This window comes from Neopelma chrysocephalum, unplaced genomic scaffold (assembly GCF_003984885.1).
Source record: "Neopelma chrysocephalum unplaced genomic scaffold, ASM398488v2 Primary Assembly neopelma1_303, whole genome shotgun sequence".
Taxonomy (NCBI): Eukaryota; Metazoa; Chordata; class Aves; order Passeriformes; family Pipridae; genus Neopelma; species Neopelma chrysocephalum.
In genome coordinates, this window is record NW_020897965.1 from 734,001 (window position 1) to 758,745 (window position 24,745).

The following is a 24,745-nucleotide window of genomic DNA, read 5'->3' on the forward strand; positions in this document are numbered from 1 at the left end:
CGGGGGGGCACTTGCTGATGATCGGAAGTTACTGACAATAAGCACCTTCATCCCCCCAAAGGCGGAGAGAGAGAGAGGGAGAGGAGGAGGAGGAGGAGAGACAGGGGGAGAGGAGAGCTGATGCCTGACGAGTCACTCGGCGGAGGCAGAGCGGGCGGTACCACAACTTCCCGGCGGCGCGGAGCGGCGCGGAGCTGCGCGGCGCGGATCGGAGCTCGCCGGCCGGATCGCTCCCATGTCAGCGCGGCGGCGGGGGACTGCGCTCCGCTAGCGACCAGCCGCCGGCCAACCCCCTCCTCGCCCAGCGATGTATTCACTGCTCTCAGCCTGCACTTGCCTGTAAGGATTATGACATATTTCTAAATATTTTTTTATTATTATTTTTAAATTTTAAAAAATACTTTTAATTTTTTTTTAAACTTTCGTTCTGGAGTCTCCGGTTGCGTTTTCCTTGCAACCAGGTGGTAATTGGGACCCGAGCCTTTCTATAAGCAGAGCATCGCTCTATGCCCTTTAAAAAATTGCAAACAAAAACAAAGCAAAAAAAAAAAAAAGCAAAAACCCCCAACTTTAACCATTTTACCACATCATTTGATCTTTTGTTGCTTTTTTTTTTTCTCCTCTCCAGATGTTTACATTTCCTGCTGCTGTGCTTTCAGGTACAGGTACGTGTCCTTTCTGTCCTCTCTCGCTTTTGGTTGTAAAATAGAAACAAAGGCGGTGTGCTGACCTCGAGTGCCAGGCAGGTTTGGCTGGGGCTTTCACTTGTTTCCCTCTAGTTTTTATAGCCGTATTAAACCGAGCCCCGCACCAGATGCTGGAGTGTCACTTGCCCTGGACCGGGACTGCCCCTCGCACTCAGCTCCCGTTCCGTGCCCGGTTGTGCTCTGCCGCCGGTGCGAGGCTGGGGAGCAGCCGGTGCGCCGGTAGCCTGCCGTAGCGGGATCCTCTGGAGTGCATTAGCCTGGCTAATGATGTGAGAGGGAGTGCTGGACTCTCCTTGCACAATGTTGATTGATGCACTTGCCTTGGAAGAGCAGGCGCTCTCCTGCTCGCCCTCCTTTTTATTTTTTTTCTTTCTTTTCTTTTCCTTCTTTTTTTTTTTTTCCCCTTTCCCTCTTTGAGAACTTACTCCCAAAAACTGATACTTTGAAAAACACGAGTTTCCCTAGCCAGGAGAAGGAGGCTGTGTGCTCCCTCCCCATTATTCAGTAGAACGCCGTCCAAGTCAGCTCCAGCCTTTGATCCTGCCTCGGCAGGAATGAAGCCGTTGGAGGAACACCCTGAGCGGCAAAGCCCTGCAGCCCAGGCGCCCGCGGGATGGGGATGGGGATGGCAGCTGCCCCCCAACAGCCCCATGGCCACACACCTCACTGCCACAGGGATTTTAGCTGGGCATCCTGGAGCAGACCCACCTGCGGGGCTGGGCAGAGCAGGTGCCACTGCTCCAGTGGCTCCAGCCCACCATCCCCCCAGGACTGGGGGATGCCTGTGCCACCCCTTGGCCCCGTGTGATGTGTTGGCCAGGATTGCACCTGCTCACCCTCTCCAGATCCCCAACAGCAGCAAGGGATGGTCCTGGATGAGCACAGCCACAGCCTTGGAGGGGGCTCTGTCCCTCTGGCTAAGCCCCAGACCAGCCCCATCCCTGGTCCCCCACCCATCAAAAAAATCCCTGGTCACGTTTTTTTCCTCATCCCCACCAAAAACTGCAGCTTGAACCCAACACCAGCAGAGCCTCCCCCGGTGGAGTAGCCTCCTCAGCAGGAGAGGATCCACAGCTGTAAATTACCCTGCGGTTGGAAGGTGTTTGCTCTATTTCTCTGGTGCATTTTTTTTCAAGCCCAAGGAATAACAGGCTGCACAGGGCTCACAGCGCCAGCACCCTTTGCAACGGGGAGACATTTTTTTGTGCTTGTGCGGTAACTGAAGTTAATCAGCCCTCCAGCCCCCTCCCTTTCCCCCTCCCTTTGGTGCTTTTAGTGAATCAGAAAAAGTTTGGCTGGATGCCTGGAAAGCACTTGCTAAAATCTGATCTCTTACTTCAGCAGCCTTAAAACAAAGTTATTGGCATTTATACAGTTGGAGCTTGCAGGCTTCCAAAGCAATAAAATAATAAAAAAAAAAGGGGGGGAAAAAAAGAAAGCTCTGCGCTCTGGTGCTATTAGAACCATATTTGCTCCATTTCGTGCTGATTTTGCAGCATTCTGTGGGATGTGAAGTGGGGATGGCTGTGCTGGGCACTCCAGGGGTGTCCTGGCTGCGGCTGGAGGGCAGTGGAGCTTGCTGGGTGTCACAGTGAGAGTGGAGCTCCTTCGGCAATCAGGGTTGGGAGCCAAAACATTAGATTAGTCATACTCGAGGGCCTTCGAGTGAGTGTTTACAGTATTAATGGTAGATGAAAAGATGTGAATGCTGTAAGTTTTTATTGCCCGTTTTGTTACACTTTCTTTCTGGATTTATTCACGGGATTACATGTTTTGAGCCTGAATGGGAGCGAGGGATTATAGGATTTCTTTTATAATGATCAGTTTGGGTAGGAGTTAGCCTTTGGTGAACTGGAGTAAATTAATGCATCACTTAGGTTTAATATTTATTTAGTCTAAAGGAAGTTGTTTAGTTTTGCTTAAAGGGCTCTGTGTTGTATTGGAGAGATTTAAGAGCTCCTGAAGTGGATTATATTCTAAAGCCACCTTTCGCCCTCCTGTTCAAGCCGTGATCTGCGGGTTGCCCCATGTGTTAGTCTTAGAATTACGCTCCTCTGCTGCTGCCTGTTACCCTGTGGCTCTGTGTGCAGAGACAGAAATCCCTCCAGCATGTGTGGGGCTGGAGATGTTCTGGGGCAAAACACCACGGCTTGGCTGTTCTGTGTCTTCTGTTAGTTCCTCGTGCATGAACCTGCGGTGCGTTGATGTGTGAGCTGCCTGCAGTTGGTGTCAGTGGCTCACTGCTGCTAAAAACTTTCTTGTAGACTCCAAACCCACCTGCACAGCTGCCGGAGGGTGACCTGCTCAGGGACAGCATCACCTCTGGGCAGGTTGCGGCAGCACTGGAGGGGCTGTTCCCCAGGCTGGGCCACAGGGAGATTGGAGGGTCTGGAGCTTCCAGGAGCAGGATTTAGACTCCTGGATGAGTCAGACTCCAGGGCTTTTCTGTCATGTGACATTTCCACCAAGAAACATGGGGATGAGCACATGTTGGGTCAGAGGGGAGCACTGCTGGAGCATAGGTGCAGCACAGCCCTGGGAGCAGCCCAGTATCTCACAGAGCTGCCTGGAGGACAACTCATTCACTGATCCCTTCCCCTGCAACAGCAATAGCCCTGTCTTGTTTTCTTCTCTTGCATCTTAGGAAGTTCCTCTGCTGCTTGGGGTTGCTGCAGTTCCAAAGCAGAGATACTGGATACCCTTGGGGACCCTGGAGACATTAATTTATTTATGCAGGTTGTTCTTAGGGATGCCCTTTCATCGATGGTTACTGATCTCTCCCTCTTATCACATGTCTTTAGCATCCTTCAGTTTATTCTCCTGCTACCTTTTCATACTTTCAGGAGCAATTTCTCTTCCACGTGCTTTTCCCCTCTGTATTTCCCAGGGTGATTTTGGGTTTGGCTTTGGAGTCAGTCTCTGCTCTTCAAGCAGGTGAGAAACACCAGGAGCACCTTGGACGGTTGGAGGGGATCACCCAAGCTGTGCTGACTCCGGCAGCACCGTGACTCTTAGGACATTGGGCTTGGGGACGTGGGACCTCAGAGGGCCTCCTTTGCCAGGGCAGGTGGGGGCTGGAGGCAGCTTCAGTGTAGGCTGAGCAGTAGGATGCGAGGTTCTGAGTGCTGTCCTGGCTTGCAAGAGCTTCCAGCTCTTCTGTCCCTAAGCCACCTCCAGTGCATTGTCAGCTGGAGCACGGGGCGATGCCGCTGCAGGGGCTGCCCTGGCTGTGCTGTAGAGCAGAGGGTGGTCCTGCCTCAGCCTCTTCCCTGCCCTGATAAACCTCACCGTGTTCTTCTACGTGGAGTGCATCTGTCTTAGATTATGAAGGGGTCCCTGATAGGGCCAAATCCTTTGCTTTTATGGCTCTTGTAGGTTAAGATCCAGCTTTGGAATCTGATCCAGAAGCAAACACGAGGTCAGAGGAATGCACAAGGCAGCACTGGGCTATTTTCACATCTGCTGGTGTTGTGTAAGAGGAAGGCTGCCGTGCACCATGCCAATAGCAACTTATGTTTCTCCTAAGCTCCTGTGCAGCGACAGACAGTTATTGTTTGGGGCTTTGTAAAGAGAGACATGGAGAAGTGTTGCTTCCACGCATTCAGTGAGCCAGATCCTGCGGTCTGGCGGAGCTGCGCGCGGCACATGTCGGAGGCGTGAGCCTGCTGAGCAACTCCCTCCCCTCTCCCTGTCTGCTGCTCCACAGCCGTCCTTCCCAGGACAAGGAGGACGAGCGGCGAGTGCTGCCAAATGGCACTGGGGACAGTGTTGTGGAGAAGCAAGAGGTGGTCCTGGTCACAGCCTGCCCAGCCTGCCTTGCCTGGCTGCCCCTTCTGCAGGTGTGCAGCAGTGCCACAGGTCCCTGCCCTGCCCTGCCCTGGGCCTCCTGGTGACAGTGCTTGTCATGGCACTGAAGGAGGGTTCTGGACTGCGCCATTCTCATGTCTGCCCTCCCTGTGGATGGGAACCCCCTGTCTTCGCCCACCATTGGGTGGCACAGTGTCTGTCCTGGCACGGCAGCCACGGCTGTGTGTACTGCCAGAGGTGGAGTTTGGGCATCACCACATTGCCCCCGAAACCTGCGCTGTGGGACAAGGCGGCTGGAACCTCGTACTGCTCCCATCCTTGAGGTCCCCTGCATACTAAGACTCAGCTGGACCCAGAGCCCTGGGGCTCCCAGGCTCGGTGATCTGTGCCTGCCATCTCTGCTCAGCCTGGACCAGGACCACCAAGCCTCAGCAGGGGATCCCTGTGCCAGCACCTGCCTCCTGCTCTGCGAGGGTGTAGAAGTCATGCTGAGAAGGACAGAATATGGCAAAGGTGGTCTGGGAAAGGCTGGACAGCTCTCTGTTGATTTTTCTGATTGCACCTGACAATTACTAGGCAGTGAGAAGACCAGGGAAACTGCATGAGCAAAGCCTGATTTAATAAGCAGAGAAGCTCAGCGATGTTGCAGTGCATGACCCCGTCATAGGCCGGAGTTGATGAGATGGTGCACAGCTCTGGCTCCGTGCTGCTGCTGGACTCAAGACAGCGGATGCAGTACCTGCCGGTGTGGCTCTGCTGGCCCACAACCTGCAGAGGCAGGGTCTGGTTGCATATTAAATCATTTGTTCTAGTTTCAAACCCCCTTGCTCTCCAAGAAACAACTTTGCTGCTTGCCACAAGGGATTTTTGTTCCCTGCTGCTGACTCATTGCACCCTTCCATGAAGTTCTGTGTCCTGAAGCTGCCCCTCATGTCCTGTTTCTGCCTCCTGGTCTTTGAAGAGCTCAGGCTTGTGGAGGAAGAGGATGCATGTTGGAGCAGTTGCCTGGGCTAGAAGCCCTGCTGAGTGGCACTGGGCTGGTGCTTGTGCTGATGCACACTTGGGAGAAGTGGGAGAAGTGAGACTGAGATTAGCACGGAGTGAATGCAAATGTGGGTCTTGCTCCTACAGGGGTGGGAGTGTGCAGCCTGTGCCCCACCGCTGGCTTTGGCTGCCTGCCCTGGGCACGCCCTGCCTCTGCTTCTGACAGTCTCTAGCCCCTCAGTGTGCTGGGGCAGGTTATCTGCCAGAAAGACCCCTCAAACTCATGTTTAGCAGGAAGATGTGCGAGGACTGATCTGTTTCCAGATTCCCACCCTAGTGAGGCTGACACAAACTTGAGTTGCTTCAGCATTTGGGGGCTTGGGTGTGCTGTGGCATTGGGCACAGCATCACCTGTGGGTGTTGCTGTGACAACGGGCAGCAGAGCAGAGTTGCTGCTGGGAGGCTTCAATGTGCACCCCTGTGTGTGCAGTTTGCTTTTCCAAAGCTCCAGAGATACGCAAGTTGCTTCAGAGAAACAGAGAAGGACGCAGGTGTTGTTGTGCAGAGCACACAGGAGGGTACCTGTGAGGTTCGGATTTTGTTTCAGATAACTGGATGCGGCATGGTACTTGTATTTAATTTTAGTTTTGCTTTCCTTGTTGCACCTGGACAGAGGCAAGTGCTGCGGGGTTCAGAGTGCTGCGGGGTTCTGCAGGACGGGTGGCAGCTCAAACTCAAAACTGGTTTTTGCTTGGCCGCAGCGTTCTGAGGTGGGAGGGAAAAGAGTGGAACAGGCAAAGGCCACGAGGCAAAGGAAGTGTCGCTTCAAAGCCCTGTGGGTGCTTTTGGGATGTGGTGATGCTGGTGGTGGGTCCTTTGTTGGGAGTGACTTCAGGGGGCTCAGGTAGGATGAACAGCACTGGGGGGCTTGGGCAGCCTCTCAGAATATCTGATTTTGCTGTAAGGTGATAGCACCGAGCTGGTCAGCCGGGTCAGTGCGTATCTCTCTCTGCTGCAGGAGGCTGAGCTTGAGATAGACTCCTCTGGGACTGAAAATCATGTTTTTGGATCTATCTACTCCCAGATTCTTGGGAGTATTTTATTGTTTCTCTTCCTTTCCTTAGGAGTTGGGAAAACCCATTGTGCTCTCTCCTCCCTTGCTGAACTGCTTTTGCTTCGTTTTCCCCCAGATATGGGTACTCTAGATATCAGTTGTGATAAGTGCAGGTGAAAAATATGTTCAGGAAACATGATTTGAAAAGGGAGAAGAGGAGTGGCTGCTGTTGTTGCCTGGGAAGAGGTTGGTGAGGAATGATACCTGCTGCCAAGGCCTCTGCCTCGGGTCTCTGGAAACTGCTCTGGTCCTGGGAAGGCTGGGGTAGGTTGTGCTGGGGGAGCTGGAAGCCCTGAGCCCAGGGAGGCACCAAAACACCCTCCTGCCTGGGAGATGCACCTTCCTGTGCTCTGCTTCTTAGGTCAAGGGGCTTCCACCTGTGTATCTGTGGCCCCAACAAGTCTGAACATGATTTTTTTTTTCTTTCTTTCCCTGGATTTTTGTGGTTTGATCACCTGCTGTGCCGTAACAGCAGGTACCAGCAGAAATTATGCAGAGCTGTGCATCGAGCTGCCTACCTGGTATGTCACCTCTGTGTCCTGGTACCTCCCCAGATGTCCATGGAGGATTAGGCATCCAGCAAAGCAGCTGGAGGGAAAATATATTAAAAAAAACCCCAAAATAGAAAAGACTGGCTCTGCCAAAGTATTTTCCTATTCCCATTCAGCAGCCTTACCATAGCATGAAGAGAAAGAAAAGGGAACAGAGAGGAAGGAGGGGGCTTAGCCTGTCATGGTCTGTGTATTTCCCTTTGTGTGAGCTCCTCGCCGCCCTGGGGGCTGCAGTGGGTGGGAGCTGACGTGCCAATCTTCTCCCTCGGCCAAGGGCAGGCTGCAGGTCTGTGTCCCTGCTACTTCCATGTGGGGCTGGGTTCCCTGGCCACCGCTTCCACAGCTCCCTGCCTGCTCTGCCTGCACAAACAGCTGAATTTCAGGCTGAACCACATGGCAGTGTTGTCCATGTAGTGACAGCGCTTTGGACTCTACTCACACCCTGCTCACAGCCTGCATTTGCTTTTTCATGAAGTTACCAGCTTGATTCTGCTGCAGCCCATGGAAAAGGGATGGTGCTGCTGGGAAACCCAGAATGCCTTTAACCTCCAGACCTTAGGGTGCTATAACAGTGTCTGATGCATCCTCCTGCACATAGCTCCTGTCTCAGTGCTTCTTCAGCTTTCTGGCTGTAGCTCAGTGGGTGCTGTCGAGTTTGCTGGTGATGCCAGCTGAGATGAACATTGCTTTGGAGGCAGTGGGAGGAAAGGGGAAGATCTGAGGCTGTGGCGTTGGGATAAAAGGCTTCAGGTTGCACCAGAGCAGGTTTAGATGGGATATTAGGAAAAATATCTTCAATGAAAGGGTTGTCAAGCAGTGGAAGGCTGTCCATCCCTGGAAGTGTTCAAAAGATGTGTGGATATGGCATTTGGGGACATGGTTTAGCAATGGGCCTGGCAATGCTGGGTTAACAGTTGACTCAATGATCTTAGAGGGTTTTTCCAAAGTAAATGATTCTGTGGTAAGAAGCAGGCAGTGGGGAACAGTTCAGCACAGCCTGCTCACTGCTGTATGGCCGATGATGATGGGAGATGAGATGGAGTCCAGTCCGTGGGCTCACCCGCACCCAGATAGAAGATGGGGCAGGCTGGGGGAGCTGGGACTTGCCCCAGGCAGAGCCAGAGCCCCCAACAGTGGCCAGACTGAGGGGGGCTGGATCCTGAAACAGCAAGGGGATGGCCCTGAGGGGAAGCAGGGTGGTCAGGGGCCAAGTGCACCCTGTGATTTCTCTTTTATAATACAAATCATGTTGAGACTGATGAATTGGTGTGGGTCTCAGGGAAGTGCATATTGCATGGATACAAATGCCAGGATGCAGCAATTAATGCATTGCTCTTCCTACAAGGTATTCCCAGCGCTCCTTAGTCCTCTCACTTCCTTTTTCTCTTGCTGCATATTTCAAATCCCTTTCTTTCCTTCTAAAATACTATCTTTGGCATCATTTTGAAGGACAGCTTGTTAAAAAGCTGTTATATCTTTTGGAATGCCCTGAGCTACTCTTGCACAGAAATCCAGAATTAACAGAAAAATGCAGGGAGCAATGGTGAGCCTGGTAAATAACTAGGCTGTAGCACGTGCACTGGGTGCCTGTGGGCATGGCTGGTGGGACGGGTATATAAATTAGAAAATGGGAAGAAGAACATTATTAATAGAAAGGCATTTTGCTGCTTCTCTGATGCTTTTTTGAGGAGAAGGATGGTCTGGAAGGCTGGCACTGCAGTACTGAAATCACGGGGACTGGGGTCACTTCCTTCCTGTCAAACCTTGGGTGATCTGCTGATGGTGCTGCTCCATGGCTTTTCCCATCGGAGTGTTGGATATAATCCTGATCAGATAATCATATTTCCTTTTCCAAGTTGCATTCAAATCATAGGTGGAATTTGACTGGGTTATAGGAATGGACAAACAAACAGCGAGTGGAGTGTGTGCTCCACTTCCAGCCTTGTTCTCCAACTCTAACATGGAAGCTGGTTTTGACCCCCTTAAGCTCCCAGGCCGTAAGGTTACAATCCCATATGAATAGCATCAGTCCCTCAGTGTGAGGCTGTACTGTAAGACTGCATGGTGCAGAGTGGTATTGATTAGCTGTAAAATAAATTATGATCTATGTAGTGCAGGTTTCTGACCCCGTGGTCGTGACCTTGCGGTGATTGGGGAGACTTCTGTCCAGCTGAGATCGGAATAGCAAACAGTCCCCCAGCAATCAATAGGGAACCAGCAGCTCTGGTGGCTGAGGCCTGTTACAGGAGGCTGCATACACATGGCATTTTTATCCTGGGGAGCAGGCGGTTCTTCTACAGACTTCACCCAAAATTAGATGTGAAACTCCGTGTTGGGCATCCTGCTGTATGACCAGCCAGCCTGACCATGGGCCTTGGGGATAGGAAATGCTGTGGTGCAAAACGGGTGTGCATGTTTCACCATCAGGGCTTTCAATGACCAGCAAAGCTGGTACATCCCAGGTTGGAAGGGAGGAGTGAGGGCAGCTTTGCCTGACGGTGCTGGCCAGGCTTGGACAGCATGGAGGGTCTGCCCTGCTTATCATAGAGGCACAGAATGCTTTGGGTTGGAAGGGACCTTAAAGACCACCTTATTTCAACCTGTTGCCATTAACCAGGTTGCTCCAAGCCCCATCCAACCTGGCCTTGAACACTTCCAGGGATGGGGCAGCCACAGCTTCTTAGGCCCAGAGCTCTTCAACATCTTAATAAATGACTTGGATGCAAAACTTTAAGGGATACTAAGTAAGTTTGTGGACGATACAAAATTGGGAGGAGCTGTTGACTCCCTCGAAGGCAGGGAGGCCCTGCAGAGAGACCTGGACAGATCCGAGGGCTGGGAATCACCAATCATGGGAAGTTCAACAAGGGGAAGTGCTGGATTCTGCCCTGGGATGGGACAACCCTGGATGGATGGACAGACTGGAAAGCAGTGCTGGGAAGGGCCCTGGGGGTCCTGGTTGGTCCCAGTTGGCCCTGAGTCAGCAGTGCCCTGGCAGCCAGGAGGGACATCCCTGTCCTGGGGCATCAGGGAGGGGATTGTCCTGCTCTGCTCTGCCCTGGGGCGGCCTCACTTTGAGTCCTGGGAGCAGTTTTGGGTGCCACAATATAAAAAAGATCTAAATCTCTTAGAAAGTGTCCAAATGAGGCACACAAAGATGGTGAAGGGCCTGCAGGGGCCATACCAGGAGCAGCTGAGGACACTTGGTGTGTTCAGCTGGAGAGGAGGAGACTGAGGTCAGACCTCCCCGGGGTCTGCAGCTCCTCCCGAGGGGCAGCTCCATCTCTGCTCTGTGTGAGCAGGGAATGGCCTGAGGGAATGGCTGGAGCTGTGTCAGGGCAGGCTCAGGTTGGATCTCAGCAAAAGGTTCTTCCCCCAGAGGCTGGTTGGGCACTGCCCAGGCTCCCCAGGGCAGTGGGCACAGCCCCAAGGCTGCCAGAGCTCCAGGAGGGTTTGGACAATGCTCTCAGGGATGGGGTGGGATTGTTGGGGTGTCCTGGGCAGGGCCAGGAGTTGGACTTTGATGATCCTTATAGGTCCCTTCTAATTCAGAATATTCTGTGATTTCTGGGCAATTTGTGCCAGAGCCTCACCACCCTCTGAGTAAAGAATTTCTTCCTAACATCTAATCTAAATCTCTCCTCTTTTAGTTTAAAGCCATTCCCTCTTGCCTATAATAAATGGGAGCAGTCTGCCAGTGATGCAGAGGGCTTTGTGCTGTTTATGTTGAAAGAGTAGGTAATAGGAATTTAATTGCTGTTTAAATGTAGCAAACAAGAAAATGGAATTTATTTCCTCAGCTTAGATTTCTTTCTGGGAGCCTGATTTCCCCAGCGTGCACCATCACCACGTGTGCCAACCAGGTTAAGTTGGGGGGTTTCACTTCTAAATGAAATGTGTGCTAACTCTGCCCCGAGCCAGGAAGGCTGAGCTGGCAGAGCTGCTCTGTGCTGGGTGCTGGGCCCAGGTGGGGGACAGCTGTGGGCATTCCCAGACCAAACAGGGAACTGGGCGTGTCTGGGCGAGGCACGGTGCTTCACGGGGCTGTAGGAATGGATGCGGGTGCCTCTAAGAAAGGGCTCCTGGGGAACCTCATGCCATAAGGTCTCATGTCTGTGTTTGCCCATGCCTGGCCTGAATTTCACCTCAGAAGCATTTCTTCCCAGTGCTGGTGACTGGCAGTGGGTGAAGCAAAATGTGTGGGGCTGTCCCTGGTCCCCACGAGCTGCATGGGGACGCAGCAGCCCTAACTTAAGTGATTTTAATGCTGCTTTCTTTTTTCCCCCATTTAAAATGTTTCAAAACCAGATTTATTTTCCAAAACTGTTGAGAATTGTTCCCTGAAAATAGGAAACCTGCAATCTAAATTAATTAATAACAAATGAAACTTTTCCCCAACTCAACAAAGCAGAAAGATAAGAAATCCTATTTGTCTGGTGTTTGCAGTGTAAATATTTCCAGGCAGAAGCGTGGCTAATAGAGATCGGAACAAATCTTCTATTAGAAAACAAACCCTGCTTTTCTTTTCTGGCCCTAGGCTCGTGTGTTTGTTAGATCGGATCCTGAAGGCAGATTGACAGTTTGGTTTGGATTAAAGTCAACACATGCTTTATGCCATATTTTTGATAAGGCTCAATAGTAATCTGATTTTTTTTTGTGTGCTGTCTTTAGAACACGAGCAGCAGAATTGTCCATTCTTGGGAATATTTTTGCAGTGAAGCCATTGAGGAATTTATTTCTGGAGGGAAGATGAAATTACTGGTGTTAAAAACTCTCAAAATCCCAAGTAAAGTTGAAATCCATTAACTGCAAGCTGTAAGCTTGACATGAGCTGGGCAAACTTCAAACATTTATTAACTGATCTAGAGAGTGTTTTATTTAAATACCTTTGGAAAGGCGGAGGGGAGGACACTGGCTCACACAGGGGGACCAGAGCAGGTTCCTGTACTTTACCACCAGCTCCAGCTCCCAGTTCTGATCGGCAGGAGTGAAGATCCTCACCATTTGTACCTGTACGTGCTTGTGAGTTCAGGCTTCTTCATGGGAATAACAGGCATTGCCACTGCCTGCTGGTTCCCTGGACCACCTCCTGCAGCGTGTCCCAAGGTGGGCTTTTGAGTACTTTGGCCCATTAGGTGCAAGTAGTTATTTATTTGTACAGTAGAGATTCATTCTGTTTTTAAAGAGGCTTCACTCTCCAAAGCTGGTGTCTTTTGTCTTTACTGTGTTCCCTAGAAAGAAAGTGTGGAAAAAAGGTAGAAAGAATGGGGAATGGGGGGAACCAAATGAGAAGATTCTCTCTTCTCTGACAAAGGAGGAATTGCTTGCTGCCGTTGAACTCTGTGCCTCAGCAGCTGTGTGCCTGGAAACCTGTCTGCAAAGCTTTGTGTCTTGTTTTCGCTGCAGGACACAGCAATCTGTTGTGCCTAATTTTGTGACCACCTCCATCTCTGATGCCAGTGTGAAAACTTCCAAATGGGGTTATTTTATCAGGGATGAAGCCAGTCCCAAAGTTTTCTTGGGAAACTTTGTTGCTTGAAGGTAACCAGTGCTGGCAGGACCTGCCGGGTGGTTGTGCAGGGCTAGAACTGGGCACTGGAAAAGCTCTGACTTGATGGTGATGCTGAAAGCAACCAAGATACTTATCCCAGCTATGTATTAACTTCATAGAAAATGGAATTAATGAAGCTGAACATCGCCTGGGTCTGCATTCATTTGAAGCTGCCTCCAGCAGTGGGTTGTGCCCAGCAAGGGGCTTAGGTGTGCTCTGTTCTGAGTGACAGAGCTCCTGGGACATGTGCCATGGGGTGTGGTCCTTGTTCCTCTGCAAGACAGTGCGAATTCCCTGTATCCATCTGTGTTGGGTGAGTCGGAGATCTCCAGCCTCAAATGGAAAATGTGTGTTTGCACAATTAGCGTGGCCCCTTCCTTCCCTGGGAGCAGAATGGTTTATTGATTTCTGTGGCCCACTCACCCCCACCTATTCAGCAATAATGACCCTTCCACCTCAACTCTAAATCATCTCAGCCTGCCTTGCCCGTAAGCCCTCTAATCTTTTTGAGTTGTTGTTGGTATTTATGCTCGTGGAGGTTTATGATCTGTCGGCACTGGCTGCTGAAATGCTTTATTTATCCATAGGCTGGGCCACACAGGGAGCGTCCTTATTCTGGTATCATGTTCAGGATGCTGTAGTTAAGGGTTGTGTCAGCACTTCCATGCACAAACCTTGTTATTCAGGGGTTTTGCAATTCTGTGGAAAAGAAAACCAGCGACCTGGCACGGCAAGGGGAGGCTCAGAGGCTCAGAGGCATACATGAAAGCCCAACAACCATTTAGGGATTATTAGATGGGCAACCTCTTTCCTCGAGGAAAATAGCCAAAAACATCCTCCTCCTTCGGTTTGATTTTGTGAAAAGAAAACCCTCTTTTGTGTGCTTGTATTGGGGTCGGATGGGGAGAACACAGTGAGGTAGGACACTGGCTGGAATCCTCTCCGGATCCTTAAAAAATAAACATGCAGGGGTGCGGATCAGAGCTGCCTTCTCCTCAGAACACAGCGGGGTGTGCAGGGGCTGGGGAGGCAGCTGCTCCCTGCACCCCCTTCGTCCAGCCCCGCGCCCGCCCGGCACCGCAGCCCTCGGAACAGTAGGTGATGGGGTTTGTAAATGTGATTTATTGCCTGTTAGTGCAGGAGCTTGTGGGCTTATAAATTACTCGGAGATTTCTTGATAATAGAGGGAGCGTGGTATAAACAGGAGAGATAATAGGGCTTGAGAATGTATTTCAAAGCACTTTTGGGGAAGGAGAAGTTCCGTGGCTGCTGGCAGGTATGGGGCAATCCTGGCTGTGCTGGAGGAAGAGCCTTTACAGAACAACCCAGCCAGGATATTTTTTATTGCTCCCTCTAAATGCTGATGGGTTTTGTGGTGCTCCATAGAGCAGCCTGGAGCAGAGTTGACAACTCAGAGTGAAAATGCTCCTCAAGCCCATTGGCCCAGGACAGCAGGCTGGGGCTGACACTGGGGGAACTCGTGTGAGCAGAATTGATCAGTCCACAAGCAGGAGCAGGCAGTGGCCAAGCACTGAAGGGAGCCCACAAGAAAGATGGAGAGAGACTATTTACAAGGGCATGTAGTTACAGGACAAGGGGGGAATGGCTTCGTACTGACAGACAGTAGGTTTAGATTGGATATTAGGAAAAAATTCTTTACTATGAGAGTGGGGAGGCCCTGGCACAGGTTGCCCAGAGAAGCTGTGGCTGCCCCATCCCTGGAAGTGTCCAAGGCCAGGTTGGATGGGGCTTGGAGCAACCTGGGCTAGTGGAAGGTGTCCCTGTCCATGGCAGGGGGTGGAACTGGGTGATCTTTAAGGTCCCTTCCAACCCAGGCCATTCTGTGATTCTGTGATTCCTCAAGTAGGGGACCCTGTGGCAGCAGGGTTTTCACCGAGGGAAACCAGGAGCACCAAATAGATGCTCAACTTTTGTTAGCAGGTACCAAGCTGGTGTGACTGGCAGCCCTCAGTTGCTGCTCCAAAGCCTTTTTTCTCACCTCTGGGATGGTGCCAGCAAGTCTTGCAGGACTGTGCCAATGTGTAGAGCAGGCTGAGAGCAGCAGCAAGGGGACAGGAGTATTGTTCTGGGGAGGGCAGTAGTGAATTGGGAGGTGCAGGAGCACATCTCCTCAAATGTGCCTTGGGTTTAGGTCACTTCAGTGCTTACTTCCCTCTCAGTTTGCTATGACCACCTTTGGCAGGGGCAGGAGGGAAAGGGTTGGCACCTTCTCTGCAGGCTTGTGAGAGCTCCAGGCTTGGTGAGGAGCATCTTGAGTGCCAGTGCTGGAACAGAGGCGGTGCCCATCTCTTCTTTTTCCCTTGAAGCTTTTGGAGCTGGCCATACACTTTGTTCACAGAATACAAACATTTTTTAACATCTTGGTTTTACGTTGGGGATGTTTTTGATGTGAAGTCATGCTTTCTGATCACTGCAGGAAGTTCTGCATCTCAGACCATGTTTACAGGTAGGGCCACCCTGGGGAAATTATAGGAAATGGAAAAGATTGTTAATAGTGACTATAATTGATTAAGTTTTGCTAAATAGAAGTGGGTCTTTCAAGATAAATTGATTTGAAGAGATTTATTTAAAGCACGTAGGACATTTACAAATGGAGGTTGGTTCTGTCCCCCTCCTATGTCACCAAGGCTCCCATGGGGTTCATCTGGGGGTTCATGGAACATCCAGAGTGCTCCATCCTGCCTTACAGTTCATGAAATAGGTTTTGCAAGGCAAGCAAAGCATAAAGCAAGATCAAAATAAAATATCTCCGTTGCAGAGACAAAGGAAATCTTGCATCTTATGTTTCAAATAACTGATCAAATTACTAATCAAAATCACCTCTGAAAAACCCTGTTCCAGAAATAGCTTGCAAGACTTGCGTAAGAAAGACATTTCTCATGTACGTAGGCAGGGATCTATGCAGGAGCAACTCTAATATTGCAAGTGCTTGGTCACAGTAACTTTAGAAGAGAAAGAGGAAGCAATGAAACTTGTCAGCAGTGTGTTGGCAAAGTGGGCAACTGAAATGGGGAAAAGGTGTTTGAAGGACAAGGGGCAGCTCATCTCCATGGCAGTCATTTCACAAATTGCCATTTGGTTTCAGGTGATGTGCTGGCCTACTCCACTTTTCACCCTGACTGCTCTTTCTCAACACTGGTGCCCCAGGATCTTGCCTTTAAGAGGCCCCAGTGGGTTCTGGGAGCTCCAGTGGCTTGTTCCTGGGAATTGTTCTGCTGCTGGATTGTGCTGTTGTCCCCATTCCCTTCCCTCTCCTGCTCAGGAACCTCCAATGTCGTTTCCACACCTAAGTCTGTCTTGGGCACAGCAGTGCTGGGCACCTCTTGGCCCCTGCAGTTACAGGGCAGATGGATCTTATGTCATCTCTGTCCCCTTTCTGAAAATTTTGGGGTTTGGTACAGCTGTGTACTTTGCTCTTTTAAAAAGCAAGGGTTGTGCCCCTGGCTCTTGCAACATTATCTGAAGTTAGAGCTTATCTAATAGTCAATTTAGATATGGTGGGTGATATCCAAGGACAGAGAACATGTCATTACATACTGCCAGCATCCTTGAAACATGGGAAATGGAGGGAAAAAATTAAATGCCCATTGGTGGTTGCTATTTTATTGGGTTTTTAGACCCGAGGAGAAGTCACTGTATCTCTGAATCATAGCTTGAAATTTGCAGAGATGTTCACATACAACTCTTTTTCCTGTTTTGACTCTAAAGGCCTAAAAGCTCTGCCCTGGGGAAGGGCAGGTCCACAGTGACCCCTGGCCATGTGTCAGCCACAGTGGGCAACACCAGCCCTGCTCTCACAGGCTTTGTTTCACTGGGTCAGCATGGAGAGCCCAGAAAGCCCATCCCCAAGCTAGGCATCCCCCCTGCATGTTGGAATTAAGCCCTGAAAGTGAGATCAGCCCAGAGAGACCAGACTTTTCCCCCTCAGGAACTAACAGTAGTAGGCTGGTGTTGAGGAGACCTGTAACCATGGAGGCTGCTGTGTATTTCCCAGTTTCCAGTGGTGGTTTGATAGTTTCCATAACATGGATTTGATACTTGCCCTAACCCTGCAAAAGTCTCCCTTCAGAGCAGTGCTGTTGGAGACAGTGGGAGTGAAGAAGCAGCTTGGTTGAATGATGGAGAAGATAAGCCTAAAGCGTAGTAGGGGAGGGTTCAGACTATGGGAGGGATTTTGAGTCTCAAACAGCTAATGTCAGCCTCCTAGCAGCAGGCATGAAAAAAGTGGAGACAGGCTAGTGGGGGTGAACCAGGGCAGAAGTGAGGTACCAGCAGCACAAGTGTTCCCAGCTGAATGACTCCTGCAATTTCAGTAAATCCCCGGAATGACCTCCAGTTATTGTTAGATGGATTAACCTCCCTGTCCTTGAGCACAACCATTTTCTTATATTCCAGCATGGTGTAGAGGGTGCCAAATCATGGGATGAGTGAGCAGGGACATCTGAGGAGGTCCCTGTCCTTGGCATCGTTCCTGCAGAGGGTCACTGGGTGTTATCTTGCCAGAATGAGCAGGATTGGGACCAATTGGAGCTTAGTAAAAGGTTTCCAGAGAGGAAATGTGATAGAGGAAAAGTGATCTGGGATAATTCAATCAAGTCCCCAGGCATCTCTGCTGAATAAGTTGTGGGCTTTTGGAGAAGCCACCTCTCACATGAGGTGAGTTCTTGGGAGCTGCTGTGGGGACAGTTGTTAGCCACATCTCTGTTTGCTTTGCAAATGCAGTGCAAAAAGGTATTTTGGGAATCCTGCCCTGAACTGGTGTGTACTGCTCGGCAGTTGCCGGGTTTTACCCTAGAGGGAGTTGCTTTTCTGCAGTGGGAGCAGGGATCTGTGTGTTCCTTGGAGGATGTCAGGGGTCCGGGATGAAAGGAACTCCCAGGATAAGTACTGGATCTGCTGTGGTGCTGCCCCTGCAAATGTTTATTCCGTTTTGGGGAGGTTGGTCTCTGATGATATTCCTTCTCCTTCTGATGGCAGTGTTTTCCTGAGTATCCTTTGGGTTTTCCATGTCTTGTGCTTTTGCTCCTGTTTTCGTGGAGGTCTTGTCTGTGCTGGTATCAAGCAGAGGAGCAGATGTCACCTCGAACCGGCCGGGCCTGTGCTTTAAACTGGCATTTTAAGCCCTCGTGGCAAATGACTCTGCCTTTTTCCAGGGTTTGGAAAACCCCTGACCGGTTTCAGGGGAGTGGGCTTGGGGTTTCCACTCTGCCCTGCTGCTGTGGCCAAACGGGTTTGCAGCTGGAGCATCTGCCCTGGCAAGAGGTTGCTGCTGGTGGAGGGAAGGGGGAGAAAAGGTCAGGAGTGCTTTGAACCTGGCAGGTTTGTCAGCAACTGGGCTCAGGTCTCGTTTGAAGAGACAGACAAATTGCTGGTAAGTATTTTTAGTGGGGTGCTGCAGCTTTTGTTCCAGGAGCATCCTGCTGGGAGCACTGGCCTGGTCTCCACTGCAGCCCCACCTGCCAAGCCAGGCTCCTCCACCGTGGTGTGTGAAACAGGGCGAGGAGCGCAGGGTGCTGGGCACAGACGGCGTGCTCAGCCAGCAGCACCCCGGGGGAGGGGGCAGACCCTCACCCTTGTTTCTCACCTTTGCAGAGCTCCCTGTGCCTTGGGCAAAGGCTTTTAAGTTGTTTAGGAGCAAGTTGGCTGCTAGGTCTGCTGCAAAAAGGGGCTCCTCCTCCATGCATGCTGGGTGGGTGATGCACACAGGGCGCTGCTGCTGCTGCTGCGCGGGGACCGCGTTCACTCCTCGTGCGCTTTGGGCTGGTGAGACTTAATGGTTTTCTCTCAAGGTTTTATTTCTTGAATGCCTGTTTCAACTGCTTGACACCACTAGCAGGCAACTCTTTGCGACAGACTGAATTGCAGAATGGGTTTAATTCCTGCATATCAGGGCATTTTATTTCAGCAAGAAAAGAAAAGTTTTGTTGTGCTCAGGTAGCGGAGGCAGTTGTAGCATGCCGAGCTCCCTGATCCACGGGCTCACGGGGGTTGATTGGAGTTGTTCTGCAAAGCCTGTTGCAGATTTCTTTGCAGCAACACTCATGCACTGAGGAGGGATATGGGCATGAAACCACTTCTGAGAAATATGTGTGTCCTGGTGTGAGCAGTGAGGAGTGGTTGCAGCAGGACAGGGCTGCTCGGGGGTGCAGGGTTGCCTGTGGTGCTTGTGAAGTCCGAAGGACGTTGCCACTGATCAGCAGAGCAAATGAATACGGAAACTTGCCCCTAAGCAGAGAGTGCACCCTGTGGGAGGCATGGCAGGAAGGGGGGGAATTGTTTAGTGTTTTGTTTTGCCCTCACTGAACTTGATAGCGTTGGAAATGACTGTGGTGAAGTGGCAGCAATGGGAGCTTAGCCCATCCCCAGGAAAACCACCTGGAAGAAACCACGGCAGATTTCAACCATAGAGGGGGATATTTTGAAGAGCTAAGGGTTGAGGAAGCAGTAATTTTTGTAGATCAGGACCGTGAGAGCTATTGGGAGTGTAACACATCATCCAGAGCCGATCCTCTCTTTTCTCCGTGGGCTGTGTGTCTCAGGGTGGGTTTGATCTTCATGGTAGGATGTGCCAGGGAAGTTTAGGTTGGATCTCAGGAAAAGGTTCTTTCCCCAGAGGGTGGTTGGGCACTGACCAGGCTCCTCAGGGCAGTGGGCACAGCCCCAAACCTGCCAGAGCTCAAGGAGTGTTTGGACCACGCTCTCAGGGACAGGGTGGGATTGTTGGGGTGTCCTGTGCAGGGCCAGGAGTTGGATTCAATGATCCCTGTGGGTCCCTTCCAGGTCAGAGCATTCTGTGATTCTGTGTCCAGAGCAATGCACACGCAGGGAGGTCTCGGGGCTGTGGAGGTGTGAGGGTTTCTGCTGGCACCAAGACTTGGGTTGCCATGATCAGACACTATCCACGTCCAAGCCAGGCAGGTACAAGGAAGTGCTGTCCAGGGAATACCTGGCACCAAAGGGGTGAGACCTGAGTGGGTGATTGGACTGGGAGATGGCAGGTGGGGCAGTGTCTGGAACGTGGGGGTTTCACCCTGTCCCTGGATGGCTCTGCCAAGGTCTAAGGTGAGTGGCAGAGTTAAATAAACATTTGGGTGATACTAGTCCAGCTTATTGCTCTATTTTCTCCAATAAAAAAATAAAACAGTGCACTAGTAAACAAGAGTGTTGTACATTTTGGAAAACTGGGTGCTGAACATGGGAACAAATTTGGAGCCCTGGAACCCAGCCTGTCCAAATTCTGTCTATTGAGTTTGACAGCTCCAGCATTAATGCTTGCAAGCTCCTGTAGCCCAGGCTGCACAGAGCTGCCCCATGGAAGCCTGAGGTGACCTCATGAAACCACCATGGAAATTTAATGGATTTCAGTAAGCATGGGAGGAATATGTTTGTTGAGCTGTTTGTTTAATATCCTCTAATTTTCCTCCTGTTTATCTCTTGAAACTCTTGTGAATCATCACACTGTTTCCCAAAAATACAGTTCGCTAAGGTATGGTTGGATTCTTTTTCAAATGAAAAGCAGTGGATTTTGTGGGAGGGAGTTGTAGCACTCAAGCAGAGCTGAACTGCTTTGCACTGACGTGGGCCCTGAGGTTCCCTGCACCGGTGTCTCCCCCTGAGACAAAATCACATGAATAAGCACAATTTTGAGTCAGGATCTGTCATATCACTGATATCAGAGATGTCCTTTGAGACCACAGGGCTGGACATTTTAAAGCTCTGTCACGGTCTTGTGTCCCAGTTTGGGAATCCTGGACAGGACAACCAGAGCCACTTGACAAACACACATTTCAGCGTGTCCATCTCCCACACAGAGCATCTCCGTTCTCCCCTGGAGACCTCGGTCGACAGGCAGTTGGACAAGGGTCGGATCTGCAGAACCGAGCACCTGCAGATCCCTTTGGGTCCATGGGGACCTGCAGCCACCCTCCGGAATCCAGTACTGGGGGAGATGAGGTGCCAAAGCTGGAGTGGTCATGTCTGTGTGGTGTCAGGTCGGACTGTCCTTCCAGCGCTGACCTCCCTCGCAAGCCCTGGGCAGCGGCTTTGGGAGGCAACACGTTGCCAGTCACAGTGGAAGTCAGAAGGACCACCCAGTTCTGATAAGGGCAATTTAAAAAGGAAGGGGAAGATTGTGAAAAGAGGGGCAAAGAGGCACAAAGGGAAGAAAAAAACCACCCCACTGCCGAACAAAACTGAAGATCAAGACTGCTGTTAAACACACTGCCTGTGAGGGAGGTCTCACCGTGCCTTTTCTAATCTAGAGCCAGCCAGGATTGTATTAACAGCTTCAACGCAATGGAACAAATTAATCCCTGATGTAATTGAAATCGGTGAGGTCTCACAATAGGTGAGTTTGACCCAGTGGGATAGAAATAGAACAAGTATTGGAATGAAGGAGTGAAACGAAGTCACACTGTTCAGCCATTGGTATTTCATTCCTAGAAACAAAGGCCAGACAAATGCAGAGAATACATGGCTCTGCTGGGCATGGTTGAAAGCTGCTCAATAATATCAAGCTTTGAAGGGATATTTCTATGTGGAGAGGAAGTATATAGCAGAGATATAACAAGCATTAAAAAAGAAAGAAAGACAAAGAAAGAAAGGAAGAAAGAAAGAGCCCTGCTTGCTCCTTGCCTTATGGATTGCTGTGGTAAAATAACACCAGCCCTTAACTAAACAAAAAAAAAAAAAAGGATATATCTCAACTGGAGAAAATAATAAAAAGACTTAAGGTCTGAATTGTACTTCTGGAGACTCAAAACTGTTGAGAGCTCGTGGCAAGTGGTGGCGTCCTGCAGATCTCCCTCAGCTGAGATGCACGGGGTTGGTTTGCTTTGGTCAGCACAGGTAGCAGGAACTGGTCCCAACTGGGAAAGAGCTGCCTTTGCCTGCTGGGAGGTGGCTTTGTCTTGGCCCCTTCGGTGCTGCTGCACCACAACACAGCACAGGTGCCAGAGGGTGGACTGGCTTGTTGGGGCTGCTGAGCTGCTGCTGCTCGTGGGGATGGCAGTAATAATGTGACCGAGGGGCTGCTGGCAGTGACCTGGTTCTGAGTCGGTGAGAACAGGCAGATGCAGGTGGAGATGGGAAGGATGGGGGTGGTGGAGCCGTTTGAGAGCTGCATTGCAGCACTTGGGCAGTGCTCTGGTGCCAGGCTGTGTAGCGTGGGCAGTGCTGACTGGATGGCTGGGGTTCTAAAAGCCATTAATCAAGGCTGAAATCCTGCTCCTCCTCAGAATTAACCATTTCCCAGGGTGGAGCAAGTTTAAAATGTCTCACCAATGGTGTGTTTTCACAGTTCTGGCTACGGCTCATTCCATCATTAAGAGGGGAAACTTGGTTTTTTTGAAGGTGGCATCATCTTTCTCTAGAAAACGGTCAAATACTGGCTGATGGGCCATAAAACATTCATTTCCTGAAACTCTCAGGTTCCAGTTTTTTGGCACTCCATCCTGCCTTCCTCCTGGTTTCATACCAGGTTCAGTAACACTGTGTCTGCCACCTGAAGGTGGATGGATGCGTTGCTTTAGCAGTGATCCATGGCTTGGACAGCTGGTGGGATCTCAGGAGCTGCTGGGGAGTGTGGCTGAGCAATAGCTGTATTTCTCAGAGGCTGTGTGTTTCGGAAAGAACAGAGGTCTGACACTACCTGAGGAGATTTAATCTGCCTCTGAATGCAGCAGGCAGCTCTCTGGAGGAAAAGAGGCTTCGCTTGCAGAGCAGCTTTTGGATCCAAGTATGTGTCACCTCACTGAGTTGCATGTCCCCTTTTCCAAGGCCTGGAAACGTCTTCCCTTTGGTTCTTATTTAACATTTCTGAAATCCAAAGGGACGGGCAGGCTCGACCCCTTTATCACCCCATTTCCTTCTCCTTTCCAGCTCCATCCCTACAAGCACTTCAATTAAGAGTGTATTGAACAAAGAGCAAACTGCCTTGAATTTCACATACTGCAGCAACTTGAAAACACTCAAGTCCAAGCAATGAGGGGCTCAGTTCCAGAGCCTATCTGTGCAGGAGCAGGGAGAGCTCTGGGTTTTTCGCTGTGATGGGCCAACATCTCCTGCATGGGCTCATGCCAAGGGAGAGCTTGGCATCTGTCCTCTTTGCAGGCAGGAGCCCCTCTGTGACCAGGGGAGGTGGAGATGGTCTGTTCTCGGCTTTCTTCATGCCACAGCATGGTGAAATGGAGGTTGGGAAGAGAGCAGAGAAGGGGAATAGCCTGAATGCATTGCAAGGAGAAGCACAAGGGGCAAAAGTATTATTCAAGCTGAAGGACACTGTTACTAAAAGTGTTGTGGTTTAGGAACGATGCTCCCCAGTTTAGTTTTTCCACTGAGACTCTCCAAACCACACTGCAGCTCCCTCCTGCTACCCCTCCTTCATACCCCCTCCTCTCCCGTGTGTGGCCAGAGAGGAGAATTGGAGGCACAAAAGGTTGAGATAAGAACAATTTACTGGAAACAGCAATGAGATAAGAAAAGGACCAGTAACAGCAACACTATTAACAGCAAAAGTGTACGAAGGAGAAAGTGGCTCATGTGCAAAATGCTCACCAGCCTGACTCAACACAACCACAGCTGGTGCCAGCCCACCCCCCTGCCCCCTAAGGACCCCCTTCTCCTCAGAAGAGAGTCTCTTCCTCCTGCCCTTGGCAATGACATGAGGTGGTATAGCCTAATGTTTGTGTCCTGGCCACACCTCCTCAGCCACATCCCATCCTGGTTACTGCAAAAAATTTAACCCTGTCCTGGCTGGAACCAGGACAAAGAGTAAACAAATGTAAACTGGAGGTAAATATACGAGGTAGAAAATGAAGGCAGATAATATTAATGAAGTGTTTCTGAAACAGCCTTCTAAGGAATCAAAGACAAAAATGGTTCATGACTTAATTTGTGGACAATCTGTAAAGTGGTACAGCTCTTGTGGAGTGAGATCTTTTGGCCTCTGGGTTTTTAATGGGACATTCACGTGTGTCCAATGAAATAGTTTTTTCTCACCAAAAAGAAAAATCAAAAAATGTTTCCAGTGAGGTACTTTGTAAATGCCATTGATGGAATCTTTTGTGGAATCTCATATCTGCATCATTTTGAACAGCTGCTTCCACGGTGCACAGTGCTGCCCTTTCTCAGTGCATCCCGGAGGGTGCGCAGTCACCAACCACAGTGACATCTCCCCAGACTCAGAGTGCAGCTTAGCTTTTTGGATATTTACTTTCTAAGGAAAAATATTTTTCCATGGGCAACAGGAGGAAACAAACACCAAAGCAAATCTCTAAGTTCTGTTGTTTTGCCAGGCTTAGCTGCATTGGTGCAATTCTGACACTCTTGTGCCATAGCCTCTCTCCCACTGAACGTGCAGAGCTTCACTCCAAAGTGCCTGCTCCCTTCACTCTGGTTTCCTTCTGCATATCTGAACATGGAGCTGCTTTGCATTAAATGAATTTCTAATTTGTGCTTCTAAGCCCAAAGAAGTGACTACGCCCAAGCAGTGCCCATCCACTTCTGCCTGGCTCTGGACTAGGCTCTGTAACACAAAGGTAACAATATCTTGGCTATGGATTGACTTTGCAGCTAAGTGGAGGAAAAAGCAGCAAATAAGGAGTGCATTGTGTTTCAGTGTATGCTGAGGATGGCTGTCATGGTGAGCTAGCAAACCCTTCTGTAATTGGCATACAGGAATTTTGCCAAAGTCATGGAAGCAAAGTGGTTTGTTACTTGCCTTTGAGGACTTGAGAAAGATCTGTCTTGGATATCCTCTTGTTGACCTTATCAAGTTAACTTTCATGTGTTTAGAAGGTCATGGAGAAAATAATTAATATTGGGTTGATTTGATGGCTGAAAGGTAATAAGTATTTCCTGCTTATCAGATGGGGTTTGAGAGGACTTTGAATTGCGTGATTTGTTTATCTTTTGCAATCGGTACGGCCCTTAGCGAGAGGGATTTTGTATTCCTGGTTCAGCTGGGGGAATAACAAATGGTTTGCTCTCTATTGAGGCTTGGAGGCTCCGT

At 50.3% G+C, this 24,745-nt stretch overlaps 1 protein-coding gene across 1 annotated transcript in view; it reads left to right on the forward strand.

The window, feature by feature from the left end:
• FGF18 (fibroblast growth factor 18) overlaps positions 1-24,745 on the forward strand; it is a 76,846-nt gene that overhangs the window by 1,113 nt on the left and 50,988 nt on the right. Inside the window, exons 2-3 of the mRNA XM_027705032.1 lie at positions 62-339; positions 629-665. Of these exons, the coding sequence (XP_027560833.1) occupies positions 308-339; positions 629-665 (69 nt within the window). The 5' untranslated portion in view covers positions 62-307. The remainder of the gene's footprint in view (positions 1-61; positions 340-628; positions 666-24,745) is intronic.